The sequence below is a fragment of the Lupinus angustifolius genome, chromosome LG07 (assembly GCF_001865875.1).
Source record: "Lupinus angustifolius cultivar Tanjil chromosome LG07, LupAngTanjil_v1.0, whole genome shotgun sequence".
NCBI classification, from domain to species: Eukaryota; Viridiplantae; Streptophyta; class Magnoliopsida; order Fabales; family Fabaceae; genus Lupinus; species Lupinus angustifolius.
The window spans coordinates 7,193,838-7,215,106 of NC_032015.1; the positions used below are offsets into that span (position 1 = coordinate 7,193,838).

Here is a 21,269-nt window from a genome sequence, read left to right on the forward strand (position 1 = left end):
CTTGTGTGTGTGTGAGTATAAGGTGTTTGAAGCTTTGTCTGAAAGATAATCCTTGGGAAACGACCTAGGAGTCACTTCCTAGTACTGCAGTTTTAATTGTTATATTATTTGTATCGGGTACGGCCTCGATCATATTCCTATATGAGATATTTTATTGGATCAGATAGTTCTCACATCGGAAACTAGATGATCTCTGATAATCCCTTTTTGCAATCACGATCGATGAGATGAATGCCTAGAAAATGTTTAATACGACACCATCTTGAAATGGACAGTTCCATTGGAACAGATCGATCATATATCTTTGCAAGGAATAAGTTGGTGTGTTCAAATCGGCTCGTTATGGATAAAATAAACATAGCCTTCATATATTGAACTCGTGGATATTGATCCTTATAGTCTAAGTTACAAACATTATTCATCATTTGCATTTATGTATGTGATAACCTAGTATGTATATCATGTGTGTTATGTATGAATGTGATATTCTATATAATTCAACGCCGTCGATAAAAAATATTCATTAGATGTCTTACTCCCTTTCTTTCTGCTTGTTATCGGTACACGTTCGCATCCAGATGGGCCGATCAACGAGGATTCCGAGCTACCAATTCTCGATGTCCCGGGAGAGGGCATGGATGATTGATGGGGATCGTTACACCTACATAGGCCCTTGTACCTTGAAGCTGGAGATGGTGTGTGACGGCACCACAATGCGCTTCCCATCCCATCATATGGACTTAGAGGTTTCCTTCACTCTACCAGACCGAAGGCCGACACCTACCGTATCATCTACCCAGTCTACGACTCCTTGAGGACTAGCTACTACAGGGCCATTCACGAGGCAAAGGAGTTGGAACGATGTGATTCGTTCTCCACTATCCAGGAGAGCCGCTCGGCGAATCATGCTAGAACCGCAGGAAGATGCGGGAATAGGGATTAGGTCGCTGGATTCGGCCTATGACACAGTGGAGGAGATGGAAGCTGAGAAGGAAGATTGCGTGAGGTTGATATGCATAGAGACTCTATCAAAGTGGTAGATCTCTCTATGGACTCCAAGATGGTGGAGGACCCGAGTAAGTGTACTAGTGCCCCCGTTAGCATTGGAGCTAGCCGTTAGGAGCCACTTTCTTATCCGTTTTGCTTTGTGGGGTTTTGGTATCTATGTGTGGTACCTTTGTAGTGCTGAATAACTCAACATATTTGTTTAGTTTTAGTTTAGGCGATGATTAGATTTTGCCTTATATTTTGTACTACCATTTTACTTGACCAAGCAATACCTCGTTGAACGTGTTGTAGGGTCTAGTCTAATTATTAACAAAGAAGTATTCAGAAAAGTGTTGTGTCATTTTCAATTATCATTAGGTATCAGTCATTTACTTTTCGTAGTTTATAAAAATGTGACGTCTTGAAAAATGAGTGGATTTAAGGGAAATAATTTGTGGTTTATATGTTACAAAAAGAAAAGAAATCTTTTTCCCATTTTCTAAGGGATTAATTATATTATTTTATGAAGTAATTTTCATGGCATTACAAATGTCTCACCATAGTGTAATTTGTGGAAGTAAATATGAGATGTTTAAATTAATGTTTAAAACACTAAAATTTGTGCAATCGTTATTATAACATATAATGAAATTTATTATGTTCATTATAAAGCGATTCATCAATTCCCATTATAATGAACACTACAATTTCTATATTTTTATCGTATATGAATGGATATTGACAAAATATAACTATAATTATATGATTTTTAGGTCATGGGAAATTTTAAAAAAGATTTATGAAATGTGAAAATTGAAGTTACTTCAAAATTTGGAATAAGACATAATTGTAAGTAATAGATATGATAAACTGAGTAATGATATTTCTTGGATAGGATAGAAGTGAGAAACAATTATATTTTTCCTGTATTGTTATTGAAAATTAAAGTGACAATATCTTATTGTAATGAACATTAAAATTTCAATATAATTATACACGGGTTATATAATTATGAATTATATATTCATCAATTCTGAATTATGTATTAATATGTTCAAAAGGGATTCTTTGCAATTAACTAATACAAACAAAAAGACATAAAAACTAACTAATATAAAACAAATATGATGCAAAAGTAATAAATGAAGAACATGAAATGATTATGTGAAGAGAAGGGTGTTCATTTCTTTTTTGCATTCCTCCATGAAGTAAATTATATTACCATTTAATAATAACAGACTTCTAAAAAGTAGTAATCATTATTATGTCTGTTATGAAGATAAATTGGAGGGGAGTTATTATTAAGCTTTCAATAATATAATCCACTTAGGCATTTTACCGAAGGTAAGTGAAGATGAAAATGGTAATAATTGTAGGTAGGCATGAAACTTAACAAAAGGTAAACGAATAATAGATACATAAAGGAAAATACATCTCAATATAATATTTAGTGCATACCTCACATTTATTAACACATCTAAAAGAATACTCCATCATGAATAAAAAAGATCACAAAAGTTCAAGTACCAACGAAAGAAAAAATGTCAGTTATCACTATAAACATCGAAGCAACCCTTTATTAAATGATCATCATTAACTTTTTTAATGGTGATGATCTTATTTAACAACCATGGAAACAACCCAATGTGATTACACCATTGTGGTAGATAGTATCCAAACTTCCTTCAAAGAATACTCCAGCATCAATAAAAAATATCACAAAGTTCAACTACAAACTAAATAAAAAATGTCAATTTTCACTATACCATTGAATCTATTCAATTTAACCAATTTTTTAATATTTAAACATCACACTCACCTACATGGTAGCGCAATATATGATTACACATGTATAAGAAAAAATAAGTTGTCAATTATCAACTTATATATGTTTAGACCAAATGTAATAAAAAAATTATTTATATCAGTATGTACTCAATCTTGTGTATTATTCATATAGCAGTGCCACTTCCACTTAATTTGCAAAGTCTTTCAATTTACAAATAGTGTATGATACATATGCACATTTGTATAAGCACATTTATATATCTGATTATAAAATTGAAAACATCTATCACAGATAGGTCATAACAATTATTATATCACACATAAATATTATATCACAACTTTGATAATCTTATTAGAGTCACCCTTTCTTTTTAGAAAGGAGCACATATAACCTTCAAGGATGCAACAACACATGAGATACATCACTTATCCCATCCCTTCTCTTTTAATTTAAAAATGCTAAAGTAGGAATGACTTTTATGAATGTATCATTCCACGTTTAATGTTCATAGTATTAGGCAAGCAATTTTTAAAGTAAAAGACATTTTTTATTGGATAGATAGAATTTGTTGCATTATCCCGTGTCTTTTTAGGATAAAAAACCTTGACAATAACCCTATGGGATACGTGGTTCCCAAATCATAACCCAAAACACATTAAGAAACAAATAAACAAAACATGAATTAGTTTGTGGAAAGTGTATGTTTTACTATATTAAACATAACATTTTGAAAAGTATATTGTATTTTTATTACTAAACACATATGGGTGATATTTGATGACCACTTTGGGTGATATTCTTTATATGAAAATATTCTATATTATCACATTATATCATAACTTGATAACAAAATAGAACATGAAAAGAAAGTACTTTAATTGATAACAAATTCCATAGTACCAATTCTACTTAGTTTGGAAAGTCTCTCAACTTAAAAATAGTGTTTCATTTCTATGCACATTGATATATAAAAGCACATCTATATAGGACAAACACTCCTTAATTGTTAAAGGATTTGAATAAAATGTAATTCAATATGACAATCAAAGGATTTTCTGTGCATGAACCATTGACTATTGGTTAATAAGTTCTAAGCATCACCCATATAATATGATAAACAAATGATTCATGGTTTCACACGACAATATAATTCACTTTGGCATTTCATCGAGCAAAATGTAAGCAAAGGCAAGTGAAAAGGAAAAAAATGATACAATATCTAGGCATGAAAAAGATGATAACCGGATATAGGGCAAGCGAATTATAAACAATAAGGAAGAATACATTTGAACATATTCTCTCCGTTCCAAGCAAATAATATGGATGGTATCTATTCATGTCACATTCTCTCCATCCCCTCCACATGCAAAATGTAAACTACATTATCTCATCAATGTTCTATGTGCAAAATGTAAAACTGCCATAGGGAAAATATATAGCTTTTACACTAGATGTTAAAAATGAGAGTAATATATGGAAATAAGAAATTGTGAGAGGGCAAAATAGGAAAGATGAATTATATTTGTTGATAATTGCTTCCTCCAAATGGTAACCACATTGGTAAGTGATCGATCTATTTTTATGTGATTCAAATCTAAAGAAGAACATTAGAAGTCATATTATTTAAGTATTTCTTAAATACGATAAGATTTGCAACTTACTATATAGAATTCAACTTTCATATAGTCAAATGGACATTTTGTCAAATAAGTGTGGGACATTTTTAGAATCAACTAAATTCAGTAAAACAATTTAGAATCAAACCCTAATTTAGAATGAGAAAGAGTAATATAATTTAAACACATAAAATAATATACCAACATTAGAAACTAAAGATCGAAACCAAAAAGTAAAATGTTGTAAGGTTTGAAATTTCTTATTAAGAAATGGAGCAAAAGTAACATGTTGATATCAAGAGAATCATTTTAGGGAGAGGTTTGGCCGCTACTTTTAGCCACACCACCACCTTTGATAGTGAGTGATAGAGCGATAAGGATGTTTACCATTCAGATAATATGAACACATCCCTTGCGTAGAGACATCAAATCCACTCGGTAAATCAGATTTGGCTGCTGCCTTGGCTCAATTCCACTTGGAAAGTTTGTCTTTTGGTGTATGAATTCAATTCCTCCATCTTCTTTTTCTGCACCGGAGGCAATTAGAAGAATATGAGAAATGAAAATTCAACCCACATATCAAACTTTTGCTTTTTTGCTACGTGTACATTCATCTCTCGCTATGTATCGTGAAATCATATACTTGAGATTGGATTGAAATGGGTGGCTAACAATCAAAACTCCAGATTGGACTAAAATGGTGTTTATGAATCATAGAATGATTTTTTTCTAATCGGAGAATGAGAAGAGATGATATGTTAAATGAGTTTGCAATTATAGAAGAGGCAGTTGAGTGATAAGGGTAGGGAAACATATTTGTTGTCCCACTAGTTGTGTCACTACATGTACCATTAGCTTATGATTGGTCGAAAAAATATATTTAAATTAAAAAATTAATAATTAAATTTTCTTTTACCAATCATAATTAATAGCACATGCAGTGACATAATTTTTGGATAGACTATAGAAAAGGGTAATATTGAAATTATAAAATTACATCATAACAAATAATTTTTTTTTTACTTTATATAATAGTATAAACTATTAAATCATGGAATTTTAAAAAATAGAAAAAAAAATAGAAAGAGAGAACATAAGAATAGCAGTTTTGGATAGACTATAGAAAAGGGTAATATTTGAATTATAAAACTACATCATGGTAATTAAAAAAGGTTTTGACTTTATATAATAATATAAATTATTAAGTCATGGAATTTTAAAAAATAGAAAAGTAAAATAGATATATTTTTAAAAGAAATAAAATTAATATAAACATATCCTTATGTTATGCAAATAGGGATGGCAATAGGCTCGGGGAGGCGCAGGTAATATTTTATCATGCCCAAACCTACAATATTTGCGGGTACCTGTGCGGGTAGCAAGTATTTACGGGTACCCAACGGATTTTTAATTTTAATTATATATTTATATAATTTGTAATAATCAATATGTAAAAATAATTGTTACATGACTAATATGATAAATTTATTATCATAGTCAAATATGTGTAATTTATTATGAAATAATAATAAAATATATGATATATAATCTTAAAATAATAATAAAAATATATATATAAGTTTAACTAAAAACTAAATATATAAATTTGCGAGTACCCGCCGGACAGGTATCACAAAATTCGCTCCCGCCTATAAGCTTTTATTGCGGATACCCGTTGCGGGTATTTATACGGGCTATGAAGCACAAATTCGTCAAACACTCTCACGTGTCGGTGTCTGACACGTATCCGACATGGATACGCTCAGATTTGCGAATGATACGTATCCATAGAGTATCCAAAAAAAAAAAAAAAAAAATAAATAAATATTAAGACATGTATCCAATTCGTTTTCAATAAAATATAGGATATATGATTTCGTTTTCAGTAAAATATAGGATGATTCGTTTCCAATAAAACATGATAAGATAGATTTGTTTCCAATAAAACATGATAAAATAGATTTGTTTCTAATAAAACAGGATAAGATAGATTCGTTTTCATTAAAATAAGATAAGATATATTTGTTATGACGGACAATGATTTTAGGATAGATTCGTTTTCATTAAAATATGATAAGATAGATTTGTTATGGAGGACAATGATTTTAAATTTTCATTATATTTTTTACTTTGGATATTTTGATTTACACTTATAATTTTATCATATTTTATGTGTTTTTATTATTTTATACGTGTATCCTGAATGTATCGTATTCTATGTTTTGGAAAAAATACGTATCGACGTATCATATACGTATCATACTCAACACACGTATCAGTATACGTGCTTCATAGTCTACGGATACTCACGAAGGTTTTTTGTCATTCATATATGCAAGCATATATCTATTTTAAGTGAAGACATCTAACTAGTCATACCTAATTATAAGAAAATATAAATTTGTGAATGTCCACTTCATCCATGTTTTAGTGCAATTAATTACTTTCCATCATATATCAATTCAGATACCCCGCAAATTTTTTATTTATAAATATAACTAAATTTTCTAAAAAACCCATCACCAAATTCACAATTAGAGTAAAACGAAAAACTGAAATTAACTATGGATTATTATTCAAGTCAAAGTACTGAAATTTCCATGTAGAAGCAGTAGAAACTAGAAAGCTGTCATGTTTCATGACTAGTACTAGGAGTGGCATTGTGAAATTGCCAATGCTACAGTAGTAGACCGTGCAAGACTGTATTTTAGTGACTAATAGAGATTCCATTACATATTGAAATTGTGATATATTACATAAATAAATATCTAATAATCATGATTTTAGTTTATTTTTTAATAAACTAATTTTTAAAATTGATAGTCCAATTCTGTCTTATAATACACTTGACTCTCCAATAGAAATTACTCTTCCTTTTTAGAGGAGAAACGGTGGAGAAAAAGAATGAGAGAAATGAAGTTGAATCCAACAAATTTTTTTTTCTTCCCTATCAAGAGAAAGTATGAGAGGAAGAGGGAAAAAGATAACATGTCTTCTTCATCCTGGACTAATAAAAATGTGTTACTTTAATAAAAAAAATAACTCAAAAAAACAAAATAATATTTTTATATTATTTGGATAAAGTTGATTGACTAAGGATATAAAGACATAATCATTTTGAGACAGATGATCTCTTGAGGAAGAGTGGGTGAGTAACATATCACTTTTTTTTCTATTGAACCAAACAACACAAAATTTCACTATATTTCTCTCATTTCACTATTTTTCTCACCTATTTCTCTCTTCTTACCTTTTTCCTTCTAACCAAATAGAGCAAAAACTCACCTCAACGCAACGGAAAGGCATCATCTACATCATTTTCTATCCTGAACTAATCACATATTGTCATATAAATAATTTTTTTTCTTCTAAAAACAAAAAATAATATTCTAATTGGTTCAGAAAAGAAATGAGACACGACTTGATTTGAGATAAGATATAAGTCTCTTAAACAAGACAAACGGATAAAACCATGCCACATGTCTCAAACAAGATCAAAGCCGCTCGATCATCCACGCTGGCGAAATGAAAAACCCCGTATCAATCACGGACACAACTAATAACCGAGTATATATAATAAGTAAAAGAAGGTTAGATAAATCAACTAAGTTCAGTGTTAGAAGAAGAAGCGAAGCTACTAGAAACTCAACACCATCACCATTTTCATGAAGAAGTGGACTCTCCCTTCAGTTCTTCTTCTACTCTCTCTCCTCCTTCTATTTTCAGATCAAGGTATCCATTGCTTCTTAGTTTACATCATTTTTTGATTTATCAAAATTTCATTTCAAGATACAATTATGTTTATATAAGCTCATTTAAATTGATTTTGCGTAAACTCGATGAAGTAAGAGTATATTTACCTTTAACTAGCTGAGATTTCCATATATGTTACTTGTTCAGTTCAGAGATCAAATCAATTTAGTAGAATACTTATTTTGCATTTTGTGTCATTAGGTCAAAAATTGAAGGCAAATGCAGAGGCTGATTCAGAAGAGCTTGTAGATCTACCTAAGGTTGAGGACAAGATCGGTGCTGTTCCTCATGGTCTTTCCACTGACTCAGATGTGGTCAAGAGGTATTTTATTTCATAGTAACTTTTTCTATGTGAAATTCATAGTAACTTTTGGTAATGTGTATGGGGAGTGAAGTAAACAAAGGGTTTGCTAATGTGATGAAAGGGAAGCGGAGTCGATCTCGAAGAATAGATCACTTCGGAGCAATGCAGAGAAGTTTGAGTTCCAAGCAGAGGTGTCGCGGCTTATGGATATTATCATCAACTCACTGTATAGTAACAAAGATATTTTCCTCAGGGAGTTGATCTCTAACGCTTCTGATGTAAGTTATTTTCCTTTTATGTTTGCTTATTTGTTTCATTTGGAGAGAAAAAATGTATTGAATTAGAGATTTTTACCGAACTCAAGCTGTTACTAGGGTAGCATTTGGAAGACATGCTAGAATAGGAGGAATAGAAAAATATGAGTTTTGTTCTAGGTCTATGTTTGGCATACTTTATAAAATAGAACATAACTATCAATTTCTGTTTTATTCTGTCTGCATTCCAAACTCTGCTACCTTAGTTTGCGTTTGAATTAAATTGTTTTGTGCTTAGGATAATTTATACTTTAGATATTTGCCAAGAGAGCATTTGAAGAAATAAAAAAGAAGATTGCATTCTACCTAAAATATTAATTATAGTCAATCATGCACTTGGTATTAATGACAATTTGCTCCACGATTAGGCATTGGACAAGATTAGGTTCCTCTCCCTCACAGATAAGGAGGTTTTGGGTGAAGGTGATAATGCCAAGCTTGAAATCCAGGTAAGTACTTCTTAATTTTCAATTCAATTTAATAATATGCACATGTTTTCCTTTTATTTGTCTTTACGGTGGCAGTGTAACCACTGCTGATATCTTGAATTTGCTTGTTGACTTACTGTATTCGTGGTTTATTTTGCACCTAAAACATGATGCTGCTGCAGATTAAGTTGGACAAGGAAAAGAAAATCCTGTCGATTCGAGACAGAGGTATTGGAATGACAAAGGAGGATTTAATTAAGAATCTGGGAACTATAGCAAAATCTGGAACTTCAGGTCTTTATCTTGTACTCACTGTCTTGTTTGAAAGAATCTTCATTTGTATTAAGGTGCGAAAGATGTTAACTGAAACCATCTATTTGTACAGCATTTGTTGAGAAAATGCAGACAAGTGGGGATCTCAATCTCATTGGGCAGTTTGGAGTTGGTTTCTACTCTGTTTATCTTGTGGCTGACTATGTTGAAGTCATTAGCAAGCATAACGAAGACAAACAGTAAGTCACTTACCCTTGATATTGATTCTCTTATCATTATTGCACATGATGTTTTCTAGAAATCTGCCCCAGCATGCTGATTCAAAAATTGTTTGACTCAGATATGTGTGGGAATCAAAAGCTGATGGAGCATTTGCAATTTCAGAAGATACATGGAATGAGCCACTAGGACGTGGAACTGAGATTAGATTACACCTCAAAGATGAGGCTGGGGAGTACTTAGAGGAGTCTAAGCTGAAAGTATGCACTAAATCATTACCTTAATTATTATCCACAATATGTGTTGTGTTTCTACTGCGGGTGATTCTACCTGTGTGCTTTGCTTATGATTGAAAATATAGGACTTAATAGCAAAGTTTGTTTTACCACATAGTTTCTCTGTACATTCATGTTGTGCTTCTGACCCTTCGTTTTTTAGTGATACACATGCTATTGGTTTTCATTCAGCATATATACAACATTAAGTAAGTAGTAGCTAGTAGGGCTTCTGTGGAGTGCTACACCTACAGCTCAAAATAAATGTATGTTTACATTGGGTTATGATTTGCTAGCGTAAATCTTAATGTGCATCTAATGGTTAAAAAAATATGAACCCCTTCTACTCTTTATATAATTGCCCTATTCTGTATCATCCAAATTTCTTAAATGGCCAGCAACTTGCCATCTCTGTCAGTATGCATTCTATTTTTTCTCCCTATTTTACATTTAAAAGAGTCATAACCTTCTTCTGAAGTCGGCTCCCTTGATGTTTCACTAGAGGCTGTTTGAGGTTTGTTTAGTCACTTGTGCCACAATGTTCTGCTAAATTTGATCCAATAACTACTCCTTTTCAGGAATTGGTGAAGAGATACTCTGAGTTTATTAACTTCCCTATCTATATTTGGGCAAGCAAAGAGGTTGATGTGGAGGTTCCTTCTGATGAAGATGATTCTAATGATGAAGACGAATCATGTATGTATAATTTTAGAACTCAGCTGTGTGATTTTCTATTTTTATCCCATGTTTCAATGACGTTTTAGTTTGTCTTTCTTACCTTCTGTCACTCCTTAAACAGCTGAAAGCATCTCCTCCGACGAAGAAACTGAAGAAGATGCCGACAAAAGTGAAGATGAAGAAAAGAAGCCCAAAACAAAGAAGGTGAAGGAAACGACTTATGAATGGGAACTTTTAAATGATGTGAAGGCTATATGGCTGCGGAACCCAAAGGAGGTTACAGATGAGGAGTATACCAAATTCTACCACTCTCTTGCCAAGGTAATATTGTCACCTTCATTATCTATGAGAAGCTTTAAGCTAATTATAGTGTTAAGTTCACTCCACTCTGAAGTTTGTTAATACTTAATACTCATGAGGTTGTGGAATTATGTTTTGTGCAGGATTTAAGTGATGAGAAACCTTTATCATGGAGCCACTTTATTGCTGAAGGTGATGTAGAGTTCAAGGCAGTCCTGTTTGTGCCACCTAAGGCTCCTCATGATTTATATGAGAGTTACTACAACTCAAACAAATCCAACCTGAAGCTGTATGTTAGACGTGTATTTATTTCAGATGAATTTGATGAACTGTTGCCTAAATACCTCAACTTTTTGAAGGTAACTATGGGTGTGCTTTGTTATCGCAAATAAGTTTATTTTGTGAGGATCAGAATAATTTTCCTTACTGAAAGTTCTTTTTTGACATTGGGAGCAGGGTCTTGTAGATTCTGACACATTGCCACTTAATGTATCACGAGAAATGCTTCAACAACACAGTAGTTTAAAGACAATCAAGAAGAAACTTATTAGGAAAGCCCTTGATATGATCCGTAGGATTGCTGAAGAGGATCCTGATGAGTCCTCTGACAAAGAAAAGAAAGGTATGATGTAATGAATCTTTTGGTTCCATTTGCCGTAATCCCAATTCTTTTTTAGTGGTTAAGGTTGTCCAAATCTTGTATACCTGTCCTAAAAATGTTGGATTGGTTGTTATTTTGTTTTTTGTTTATGTCTAATTTGGCTTTGTCATCTCTTTTCAAATGTAAGTTCAGAGTCTTTTTCTCAATTCTATTCAATAACTTTGCACTTCTACTTATGTTAAATTGTGATGCAGAAGAGTTGTCCTCTGGCAATGATGAAAAGAGAGGTCAATATGCTAAGTTCTGGAATGAGTTTGGGAAGTCCATTAAGCTTGGTATCATTGAGGATGCCACCAACAGAAATCGGTTGGCAAAACTACTCAGATTTGAGAGGTACGTCACTTGTTTTCTTGTGAATAATTCTTGTGGCAGTGTTATTTCCCTACTTATATTAGTTGACAATTTATATGAAGCTCGAATCTCTTGCAGCACCAAGTCAGATGGTAAATTGGCTTCTCTTGATCAGTACATATCTAGGATGAAAGCTGGACAGAAAGATATCTTTTACATAACTGGAACCAACAAAGAACAGCTAGAAAAATCTCCATTCCTTGAGCGGCTTAAGAAGAAAAATTTTGAGGTGCAATTAAATCTTGTTTTTAAGCAAATTCTATTGGCTCGAATGTAGTATTTATATGTTTTGACTCTTCATAATTAGAAAACGTCTATGCTTTCTTTATATTTTGAAAACTTCTGTTCTGTAGAGAAGGAATGATGATTTCATATTTTTGAGTGTATCTGCTTTTCAAACCACTCCAGGTTATTTACTTCACTGATCCAGTTGATGAATACTTGATGCAATACTTGATGGATTATGAAGATAAGAAGTTCCAGAATGTGTCCAAGGAGGGTTTGAAACTTGGAAAGGACGCAAAGGACAAGGGACTGAAGGAGTCCTTCAAGGATCTTACGAAGTGGTGGAAAAATACCCTTGCCAGTGAGAATGTTGATGATGTGAAGATATGAGCATTTGAAGAAATAAAAAAGAAGATTGCATTCTACCTAAAATATTAATTATAGTCAATCATGCACTTGGTATTAATGACAATTTGCTCCACGATTAGGCATTGGACAAGATTAGGTTCCTCTCCCTCACAGATAAGGAGGTTTTGGGTGAAGGTGATAATGCCAAGCTTGAAATCCAGGTAAGTACTTCTTAATTTTCAATTCAATTTAATAATATGCACATGTTTTCCTTTTATTTGTCTTTACGGTGGCAGTGTAACCACTGCTGATATCTTGAATTTGCTTGTTGACTTACTGTATTCGTGGTTTATTTTGCACCTAAAACATGATGCTGCTGCAGATTAAGTTGGACAAGGAAAAGAAAATCCTGTCGATTCGAGACAGAGGTATTGGAATGACAAAGGAGGATTTAATTAAGAATCTGGGAACTATAGCAAAATCTGGAACTTCAGGTCTTTATCTTGTACTCACTGTCTTGTTTGAAAGAATCTTCATTTGTATTAAGGTGCGAAAGATGTTAACTGAAACCATCTATTTGTACAGCATTTGTTGAGAAAATGCAGACAAGTGGGGATCTCAATCTCATTGGGCAGTTTGGAGTTGGTTTCTACTCTGTTTATCTTGTGGCTGACTATGTTGAAGTCATTAGCAAGCATAACGAAGACAAACAGTAAGTCACTTACCCTTGATATTGATTCTCTTATCATTATTGCACATGATGTTTTCTAGAAATCTGCCCCAGCATGCTGATTCAAAAATTGTTTGACTCAGATATGTGTGGGAATCAAAAGCTGATGGAGCATTTGCAATTTCAGAAGATACATGGAATGAGCCACTAGGACGTGGAACTGAGATTAGATTACACCTCAAAGATGAGGCTGGGGAGTACTTAGAGGAGTCTAAGCTGAAAGTATGCACTAAATCATTACCTTAATTATTATCCACAATATGTGTTGTGTTTCTACTGCGGGTGATTCTACCTGTGTGCTTTGCTTATGATTGAAAATATAGGACTTAATAGCAAAGTTTGTTTTACCACATAGTTTCTCTGTACATTCATGTTGTGCTTCTGACCCTTCGTTTTTTAGTGATACACATGCTATTGGTTTTCATTCAGCATATATACAACATTAAGTAAGTAGTAGCTAGTAGGGCTTCTGTGGAGTGCTACACCTACAGCTCAAAATAAATGTATGTTTACATTGGGTTATGATTTGCTAGCGTAAATCTTAATGTGCATCTAATGGTTAAAAAAATATGAACCCCTTCTACTCTTTATATAATTGCCCTATTCTGTATCATCCAAATTTCTTAAATGGCCAGCAACTTGCCATCTCTGTCAGTATGCATTCTATTTTTTCTCCCTATTTTACATTTAAAAGAGTCATAACCTTCTTCTGAAGTCGGCTCCCTTGATGTTTCACTAGAGGCTGTTTGAGGTTTGTTTAGTCACTTGTGCCACAATGTTCTGCTAAATTTGATCCAATAACTACTCCTTTTCAGGAATTGGTGAAGAGATACTCTGAGTTTATTAACTTCCCTATCTATATTTGGGCAAGCAAAGAGGTTGATGTGGAGGTTCCTTCTGATGAAGATGATTCTAATGATGAAGACGAATCATGTATGTATAATTTTAGAACTCAGCTGTGTGATTTTCTATTTTTATCCCATGTTTCAATGACGTTTTAGTTTGTCTTTCTTACCTTCTGTCACTCCTTAAACAGCTGAAAGCATCTCCTCCGACGAAGAAACTGAAGAAGATGCCGACAAAAGTGAAGATGAAGAAAAGAAGCCCAAAACAAAGAAGGTGAAGGAAACGACTTATGAATGGGAACTTTTAAATGATGTGAAGGCTATATGGCTGCGGAACCCAAAGGAGGTTACAGATGAGGAGTATACCAAATTCTACCACTCTCTTGCCAAGGTAATATTGTCACCTTCATTATCTATGAGAAGCTTTAAGCTAATTATAGTGTTAAGTTCACTCCACTCTGAAGTTTGTTAATACTTAATACTCATGAGGTTGTGGAATTATGTTTTGTGCAGGATTTAAGTGATGAGAAACCTTTATCATGGAGCCACTTTATTGCTGAAGGTGATGTAGAGTTCAAGGCAGTCCTGTTTGTGCCACCTAAGGCTCCTCATGATTTATATGAGAGTTACTACAACTCAAACAAATCCAACCTGAAGCTGTATGTTAGACGTGTATTTATTTCAGATGAATTTGATGAACTGTTGCCTAAATACCTCAACTTTTTGAAGGTAACTATGGGTGTGCTTTGTTATCGCAAATAAGTTTATTTTGTGAGGATCAGAATAATTTTCCTTACTGAAAGTTCTTTTTTGACATTGGGAGCAGGGTCTTGTAGATTCTGACACATTGCCACTTAATGTATCACGAGAAATGCTTCAACAACACAGTAGTTTAAAGACAATCAAGAAGAAACTTATTAGGAAAGCCCTTGATATGATCCGTAGGATTGCTGAAGAGGATCCTGATGAGTCCTCTGACAAAGAAAAGAAAGGTATGATGTAATGAATCTTTTGGTTCCATTTGCCGTAATCCCAATTCTTTTTTAGTGGTTAAGGTTGTCCAAATCTTGTATACCTGTCCTAAAAATGTTGGATTGGTTGTTATTTTGTTTTTTGTTTATGTCTAATTTGGCTTTGTCATCTCTTTTCAAATGTAAGTTCAGAGTCTTTTTCTCAATTCTATTCAATAACTTTGCACTTCTACTTATGTTAAATTGTGATGCAGAAGAGTTGTCCTCTGGCAATGATGAAAAGAGAGGTCAATATGCTAAGTTCTGGAATGAGTTTGGGAAGTCCATTAAGCTTGGTATCATTGAGGATGCCACCAACAGAAATCGGTTGGCAAAACTACTCAGATTTGAGAGGTACGTCACTTGTTTTCTTGTGAATAATTCTTGTGGCAGTGTTATTTCCCTACTTATATTAGTTGACAATTTATATGAAGCTCGAATCTCTTGCAGCACCAAGTCAGATGGTAAATTGGCTTCTCTTGATCAGTACATATCTAGGATGAAAGCTGGACAGAAAGATATCTTTTACATAACTGGAACCAACAAAGAACAGCTAGAAAAATCTCCATTCCTTGAGCGGCTTAAGAAGAAAAATTTTGAGGTGCAATTAAATCTTGTTTTTAAGCAAATTCTATTGGCTCGAATGTAGTATTTATATGTTTTGACTCTTCATAATTAGAAAACGTCTATGCTTTCTTTATATTTTGAAAACTTCTGTTCTGTAGAGAAGGAATGATGATTTCATATTTTTGAGTGTATCTGCTTTTCAAACCACTCCAGGTTATTTACTTCACTGATCCAGTTGATGAATACTTGATGCAATACTTGATGGATTATGAAGATAAGAAGTTCCAGAATGTGTCCAAGGAGGGTTTGAAACTTGGAAAGGACGCAAAGGACAAGGGACTGAAGGAGTCCTTCAAGGATCTTACGAAGTGGTGGAAAAATACCCTTGCCAGTGAGAATGTTGATGATGTGAAGATATCCAACCGATTGGATAACACCCCTTGTGTGGTGGTGACATCAAAATATGGTTGGAGTGCCAACATGGAAAGAATCATGCAATCTCAAACTTTGTCAGATGCTAGCAAACAAGCATACATGCGCGGCAAGAGGGTTCTTGAGATCAATCCTAGGCATCCTATAATCAAGGAGCTCCGTGAGAGAGTAGTAAAGAACCCTGAGGTATATTCTAAATTTGAATTATTCATATACTTCACCCAGCACAACGAGGGTGTATTTGTTAACACAAATGGCTTACTTTTCAGGATGAGAGTGTGAAGCATACAGCAGAGCTGATGTACCAGACTGCACTCTTTGAAAGTGGCTTCCTACTTGACGATCCCAAGGATTTTGCTTCACGTGTTTATGATTCAGTAAAGTCTAGCTTGGACATCAGTCCCGATGCCGCAGTTGAAGAGGAAGATGACACCCAAGAAGTCGAGGCTGAAAGTGACGCGAAAGAAGATGCATCTACTTCAAAGGCCGAAGCTGAAGCTGTGAATGATGAGAATGGTGATGTCAAGGACGAGTTGTAGATTTTTCTGTTGCCTCCGTTTCTTGGTTTAGTTTTATGAAATAGATCCAAGAGCCCTCTAGAATGAGTATTGGCTCCCTATGAAGTTGTTAAAGGAGCACGTTAGTCTTAACTTAATCACAGTCCAATGGAACTTTTGTTTGGTGAAACATTATCCAATGGAATTTCCCTTAGCATTATAGTAAACTGTTAAAGAAAATGTACTTCTGTACTTCTTCAAGTAACTCAGTAGGGTGTCCTTTATGTTTTTTTGGCACTATCAAGGGTATTTCCTCACCCTTTGGGTAAGGAACTAATCCCCTTTCAGGGTGAGTGACTGACCCTCATAATAAGTGTAGTTCATGGGAATCGAACCTCTAACATTTTGGTTATCTTGAGATAATGTTCAGCCTTTTCCACCTTGTTAACAATTTGAATCCTCTAAGTGCAAAAGTTGTTGGGTGGAAATGCTGTGTTCAATCTTCGGCCGATCCTTAAGTAGTTTATGCTTAGAAAATGTTATCTTTCTCTGGGTTGGAATATAGGTCTAATAACATTCTGTGATCATTAAGGTTAGGCATTGAATTCAATTGGAATATTCTTAATGAAGGGCTGTACTAATGTTCAATCTTATGTATCGGAAAAAAATCTGAGTCATGCCATACTTTAATTATTGTGATTGTATATCATCCATTCAACCGCTAACTATAAGTGCTCGTTAACTAAATAGAATCTACACAATTACGCAACTCAAGAAATAAAGATAGTAGATTTTTCGAATGCATACATAAATATTTACTTCATTTCATTTTTTTGAATAATGTTTACATCATTTCAGTTTTTTTCTTGATAAATAATTTATGTAAAAAATTATTTTAATACGGCTATAAGATCATTATATGTAAATATATCTACATTGGTTTATTAAGCAAAACATGTTATAAAGATTCCATTCCTATCATCATGCATGTGTAAATGATTTTTTTGATAGAGATTAACTCATTTTGATAATATCTAATGCTCCGAAGGATTATTCTGTTGTAGCATAAAGGTTTTATTGCACTCTATGTAAGCTATTACTGCTTTGAAAATCAGAGGCAATGTGCTCTCGTTGAATTATTTTATTGCATTGTTGTTTTATAATAGAAAGCTCCGAATGAGTTTAACATAAGCAAAAACTGGCACTATTGTCTCTATACTGGACAGATTGTATCTTATTTAACCAGCCCAAATGTCCTAATTTTTTTTTAATTAATATGACATTTTTATTTATGCAAGACAAAATTTTGGACATAATTTAAGACAATTTTCGCTTCAAATACCCTCATAGTTGGTTTACTTCAGCTGGCTAGTACAAGTACCCACCATACTATTACTTGGATTCTAAGTCAAGCAACTTGGCAAAATAAACACTTTCTTTTATAGTGCGCTACATCAGTCCCTAATTGAATGATGATACAATCCATGCCTTTAAAAAGTTCCTTTTGTTGGTAGGTGCACGTGATTAAATTGCATTTGTTTTCCGAAGTTATCACGAGTAGTAAGGAGAATCAATACAACGGTGAGGTTTTGTGACTAGATGGATAGATCCTTTACATGGGTAGAATCAGAAAATTTGAAGCGGGGTACCAAATATACACTTATACTAACATAATAAATACATCAAAGGGATCAATTTCTTATATTTGAGAAGACAATATTACATGTACAAAGTTGATGTTCTCAATTTTATTCTATCTAATATTATAATATCACGTATGTTATTAAAAACATTCATTATTATGTATCATTTTATTCTTCTTCCTGAAACAAAATAGAATATTATATATCTACCATATTAATGGATGAGACAAGATTGAGAATAATAATTATACATCAAAATTAAAGAGTGAGACAATTGTTTGGTGGTGCAATCACCCCCTCCATGATTAATGGCTATTCCAAAAGATGGAGAACACTTCAAAATCTAAAGTGAACATTTTGTGATTATAATGATACTTTCATACGTATATAAAAATTATGGAATTGTTACGTTTACAACTATAATTTTTAAATCAACCATCATAATTGCTACTCTGAACCTTGAATACTACACTATACTATTGCAATGAGAGGAAGATTAGCATAATGAGAGTAAAAATGAATGAGGATGCACAAGAGTGGGACTTGGATGAGAGTCCAGTGAAGAAGTTAGAAAACCATGGACTGTTAACTATTAAAGGGATCTCTCCAGTTCTTGTTTCAGACCCAATTGCAAGAGGAGGAGGTGGTGGTGGTGGTGGTGGTGAATCTCTTGCTGATTTTTGGCTGCATTTAAACAGAAAAGTCACACTTAACTATTCTTATAAAAAAAACCACGCCTTATTATAGTGAGGAAAATGTTAGGATTTTAACAATGCAATGTGTAGATCAAGATTTATTGGATCAGAGATTGGGATTGTCCGTTTTGCTATTTCCATCACAATAATAAAATGAAATAAAGAAGGGATATGTACTGATTTACAAATGGGTTCTAGTGGGGAACTGGGGAAGTATAGTTGTGAACAATGTACTATTATTATTAGGAAAATGATATTCTACTATAAAATATAAATCCTTTAAACTATAAGAAAAATAACATGTATCACATATTTTATTTATTAATTATTATTATTATTATGAAGAAAATAATTGAACATTGTACTTGATTACTTATATCTTGCATTTAGATTTTAATTTATTTTTATAAATATATTTAAAAAAATAAGGACAAGTCTATAAAAATATCATGTTTTATGTCTTTTAATTTGTATCTAACCATCACAATTTTTTTTTTGATAATTACTCTTTAAACTTTAATAGATGGTGAAATTGGTCTCCCATAAAGATAATATAAAATTATTAACAATGAAATTCTTTTACTCATGGACATTGTTTTAATCTAGACTGTTAGATCATCATTTTAAAATTCTTTGGATTTCGATGTTGATTATTAACCCACACTATTATAGTGCTATTATTGTGAGTACGATAATAACAACTTTCATATTGACCTATTAATAATTTAACAGTATCTTTATTTATGAAATGATTTCACAAACTCCTAAAATTTAAGGGTAACTGTATATGAAAGATAGTTCATAGAGATTACAGGGAAAAAAATTGAGAAGATTTATACATTTTTTTCTAAAAATATATATCAAAATAGTTAAAGAAGGACAGCATGATATTCATATTTGTAATGTAAAGAATGGTCTTACTTTCTTTGTGTGTACCTCAAGCAAATATTATTATATTTATGCATCAACTTGCACCATACTAAAAGTATACTACATCTACAAAACAGGAGTAACATGAGATCAACTACCGACTAGGCAACTTAATCATAAAGTCAATGACCATCATGGATACTCCATTTTTCTTAAATAAACATAAATATGAATGCATATCATAACATGAATAACCGAAAGTATCAATTAATAATTGGAATTGTTGTCTTAAATAAATAAATAAAAAATAGACACTAAAAAGAAAGAAAAGTAATTACACTAAATTAATTACCAAGATGGGTAACATGCATGCATGTTTAACAGATAGATAACATAACATGATCAGAATCTACTTACCTTGTGTTTGAAGGGCAGAATGTAATAGTATAATCAGCTCCCATACACGTAAACGTACTCGTAGCATCGTCATAGGCGTAGCTATACGATTTCGGACACGCGGATTTGAATATCTCGGAATAAACAGAAGGTTTGCAGGTCGTGGGTGAAGCATACGCGCCACTGCAGCAGTATTCAGGACTCCTAAACGCCTCACACGCGCTCTTACACGCGGAACCATCCCCAACTCGTAACTCATTCGGGCATTGTTGGTTAAGGTCAGTCACGCACCCGGTTAACCCACACGCACCAATTCCACCGCGTGGGTCAATCATCATAGGTAAATTATATCCATCAACCAAACTCATGTCATAAAAATCTTGGGTGCCCGACCCGATTGTGAACTCGGCCAACGTCGCGGGTGGGCTTGCCCCACCACCATTACAAGATATCTGGTTGGATCCACAATCTCCTGTGGTGCAAGTACCTTGTTGGGTATTTGGGTCAAAATTGCACCCAGTTCTGCCCCATATTCTTCCAGACCAATTTGGTGGTACTTGGAAGCTCCGTGATCCACCTGGTAGGAGCTCAAATCCGGTGGTGCCTAATCCGGAGCTTCCAACATTGGCCAGAATTCCAGGCCAAACAGTGTAATCACATTTGTTATTAAGAGTAAATGTTGCTCCTATTGCACCTTTATCTGTAAACAAATTAATATAACATAACATATGGTCGTTACTAATCAATGTGTAAGGTTATGCATAAGTATAATTATAACAATTGAAAATAGAAAGGGAGGAGGAGAATGAATTAATTACCGATGCAAAGTAGAACCAAGATGAGAGCAAAGTATATAGAAAAACAATGGGGAGTAAAGAAGCCCATGTATGAATGTGATTAATGAAGATAATTAAGGTGAATGTGGATGATGAAATAAGAATGTTGTTGGGGAAGAAGTGAGAAAACAAGAATTGAGGTGACAATGTTTGTGTTCCACTGAAGCGCCCATGCATGAATGAAACAACCATCGACTACATACAAAAGATTTTGTTGATGTGAGAGT

The 21,269-nt window shown here is 33.2% G+C and overlaps 3 protein-coding genes across 4 annotated transcripts; 2 read left to right on the top strand and 1 right to left on the bottom strand.

Annotated features, from left to right (window-relative positions):
• LOC109352096 (endoplasmin homolog) lies at positions 7,968 to 12,563 on the top strand. 2 transcript variants are annotated; one of them, XM_019593908.1, is made up of 14 exons: positions 7,968 to 8,124; positions 8,347 to 8,467; positions 8,571 to 8,727; positions 9,132 to 9,212; positions 9,374 to 9,485; positions 9,577 to 9,703; positions 9,805 to 9,943; positions 10,537 to 10,654; positions 10,758 to 10,957; positions 11,080 to 11,295; positions 11,393 to 11,558; positions 11,792 to 11,930; positions 12,027 to 12,215; positions 12,265 to 12,316. In XM_019593908.1, exons 1-14 carry the CDS (start codon positions 8,058 to 8,060, stop codon positions 12,299 to 12,301), a joined length of 1,869 nt encoding a protein of 622 aa, XP_019449453.1. In that variant the 5' UTR covers positions 7,968 to 8,057; the 3' UTR covers positions 12,302 to 12,316. The 2 variants fall into 2 exon arrangements, with proteins under 2 accessions (XP_019449453.1, XP_019449452.1); XM_019593907.1 differs by lacking the exon at positions 12,265 to 12,316 and adding an exon at positions 12,357 to 12,563 and having other exon boundaries at positions 7,970 to 8,124; positions 12,027 to 12,177.
• Positions 12,612 to 16,891, top strand: LOC109352097 (endoplasmin homolog). Its single transcript, XM_019593909.1, has 12 exons — positions 12,612 to 12,742; positions 12,904 to 13,015; positions 13,107 to 13,233; positions 13,335 to 13,473; positions 14,067 to 14,184; positions 14,288 to 14,487; positions 14,610 to 14,825; positions 14,923 to 15,088; positions 15,322 to 15,460; positions 15,557 to 15,707; positions 15,887 to 16,291; positions 16,375 to 16,891. The coding sequence occupies exons 2-12, from the start codon at positions 12,958 to 12,960 to the stop codon at positions 16,642 to 16,644; spliced, it is 1,989 nt and encodes a 662-aa protein (XP_019449454.1). The 5' UTR covers positions 12,612 to 12,742; positions 12,904 to 12,957; the 3' UTR covers positions 16,645 to 16,891.
• Positions 18,570 to 21,269, bottom strand: LOC109352098 (pathogenesis-related protein 5-like). Its single transcript, XM_019593910.1, has 3 exons — positions 21,025 to 21,269; positions 20,228 to 20,906; positions 18,570 to 18,929 (listed from the first exon to the last, which is right to left on the bottom strand). Exons 1-3 carry the CDS (start codon positions 21,089 to 21,091, stop codon positions 18,722 to 18,724), a joined length of 954 nt encoding a protein of 317 aa, XP_019449455.1. The 5' UTR covers positions 21,092 to 21,269; the 3' UTR covers positions 18,570 to 18,721.

Coding starts and splice junctions, on each gene's coding strand:
- LOC109352096 (XM_019593907.1), top strand. CDS start 8,058: ATGAAGAAGTGGACTCTCCCTTCAGTTCTTCTTCTACTCTCTCTCCTC. Junction 8,728..9,131: donor TGATCTCTAACGCTTCTGAT/GTAAGTTATTTT, acceptor CTCCACGATTAG/GCATTGGACAAGATTAGGTT. Junction 9,213..9,373: donor ATGCCAAGCTTGAAATCCAG/GTAAGTACTTCT, acceptor ATGCTGCTGCAG/ATTAAGTTGGACAAGGAAAA.
- LOC109352098 (XM_019593910.1), bottom strand. CDS start 21,091: ATGGGCTTCTTTACTCCCCATTGTTTTTCTATATACTTTGCTCTCATC. Junction 20,907..21,024: donor CTTGGTTCTACTTTGCATCG/GTAATTAATTCA, acceptor ATTTGTTTACAG/ATAAAGGTGCAATAGGAGCA. Junction 18,930..20,227: donor TTCTGCCCTTCAAACACAAG/GTAAGTAGATTC, acceptor GTTTAAATGCAG/CCAAAAATCAGCAAGAGATT.
- LOC109352097 (XM_019593909.1), top strand. CDS start 12,958: ATGACAAAGGAGGATTTAATTAAGAATCTGGGAACTATAGCAAAATCT. Junction 13,016..13,106: donor AGCAAAATCTGGAACTTCAG/GTCTTTATCTTG, acceptor CTATTTGTACAG/CATTTGTTGAGAAAATGCAG. Junction 16,292..16,374: donor GAGTAGTAAAGAACCCTGAG/GTATATTCTAAA, acceptor CTTACTTTTCAG/GATGAGAGTGTGAAGCATAC.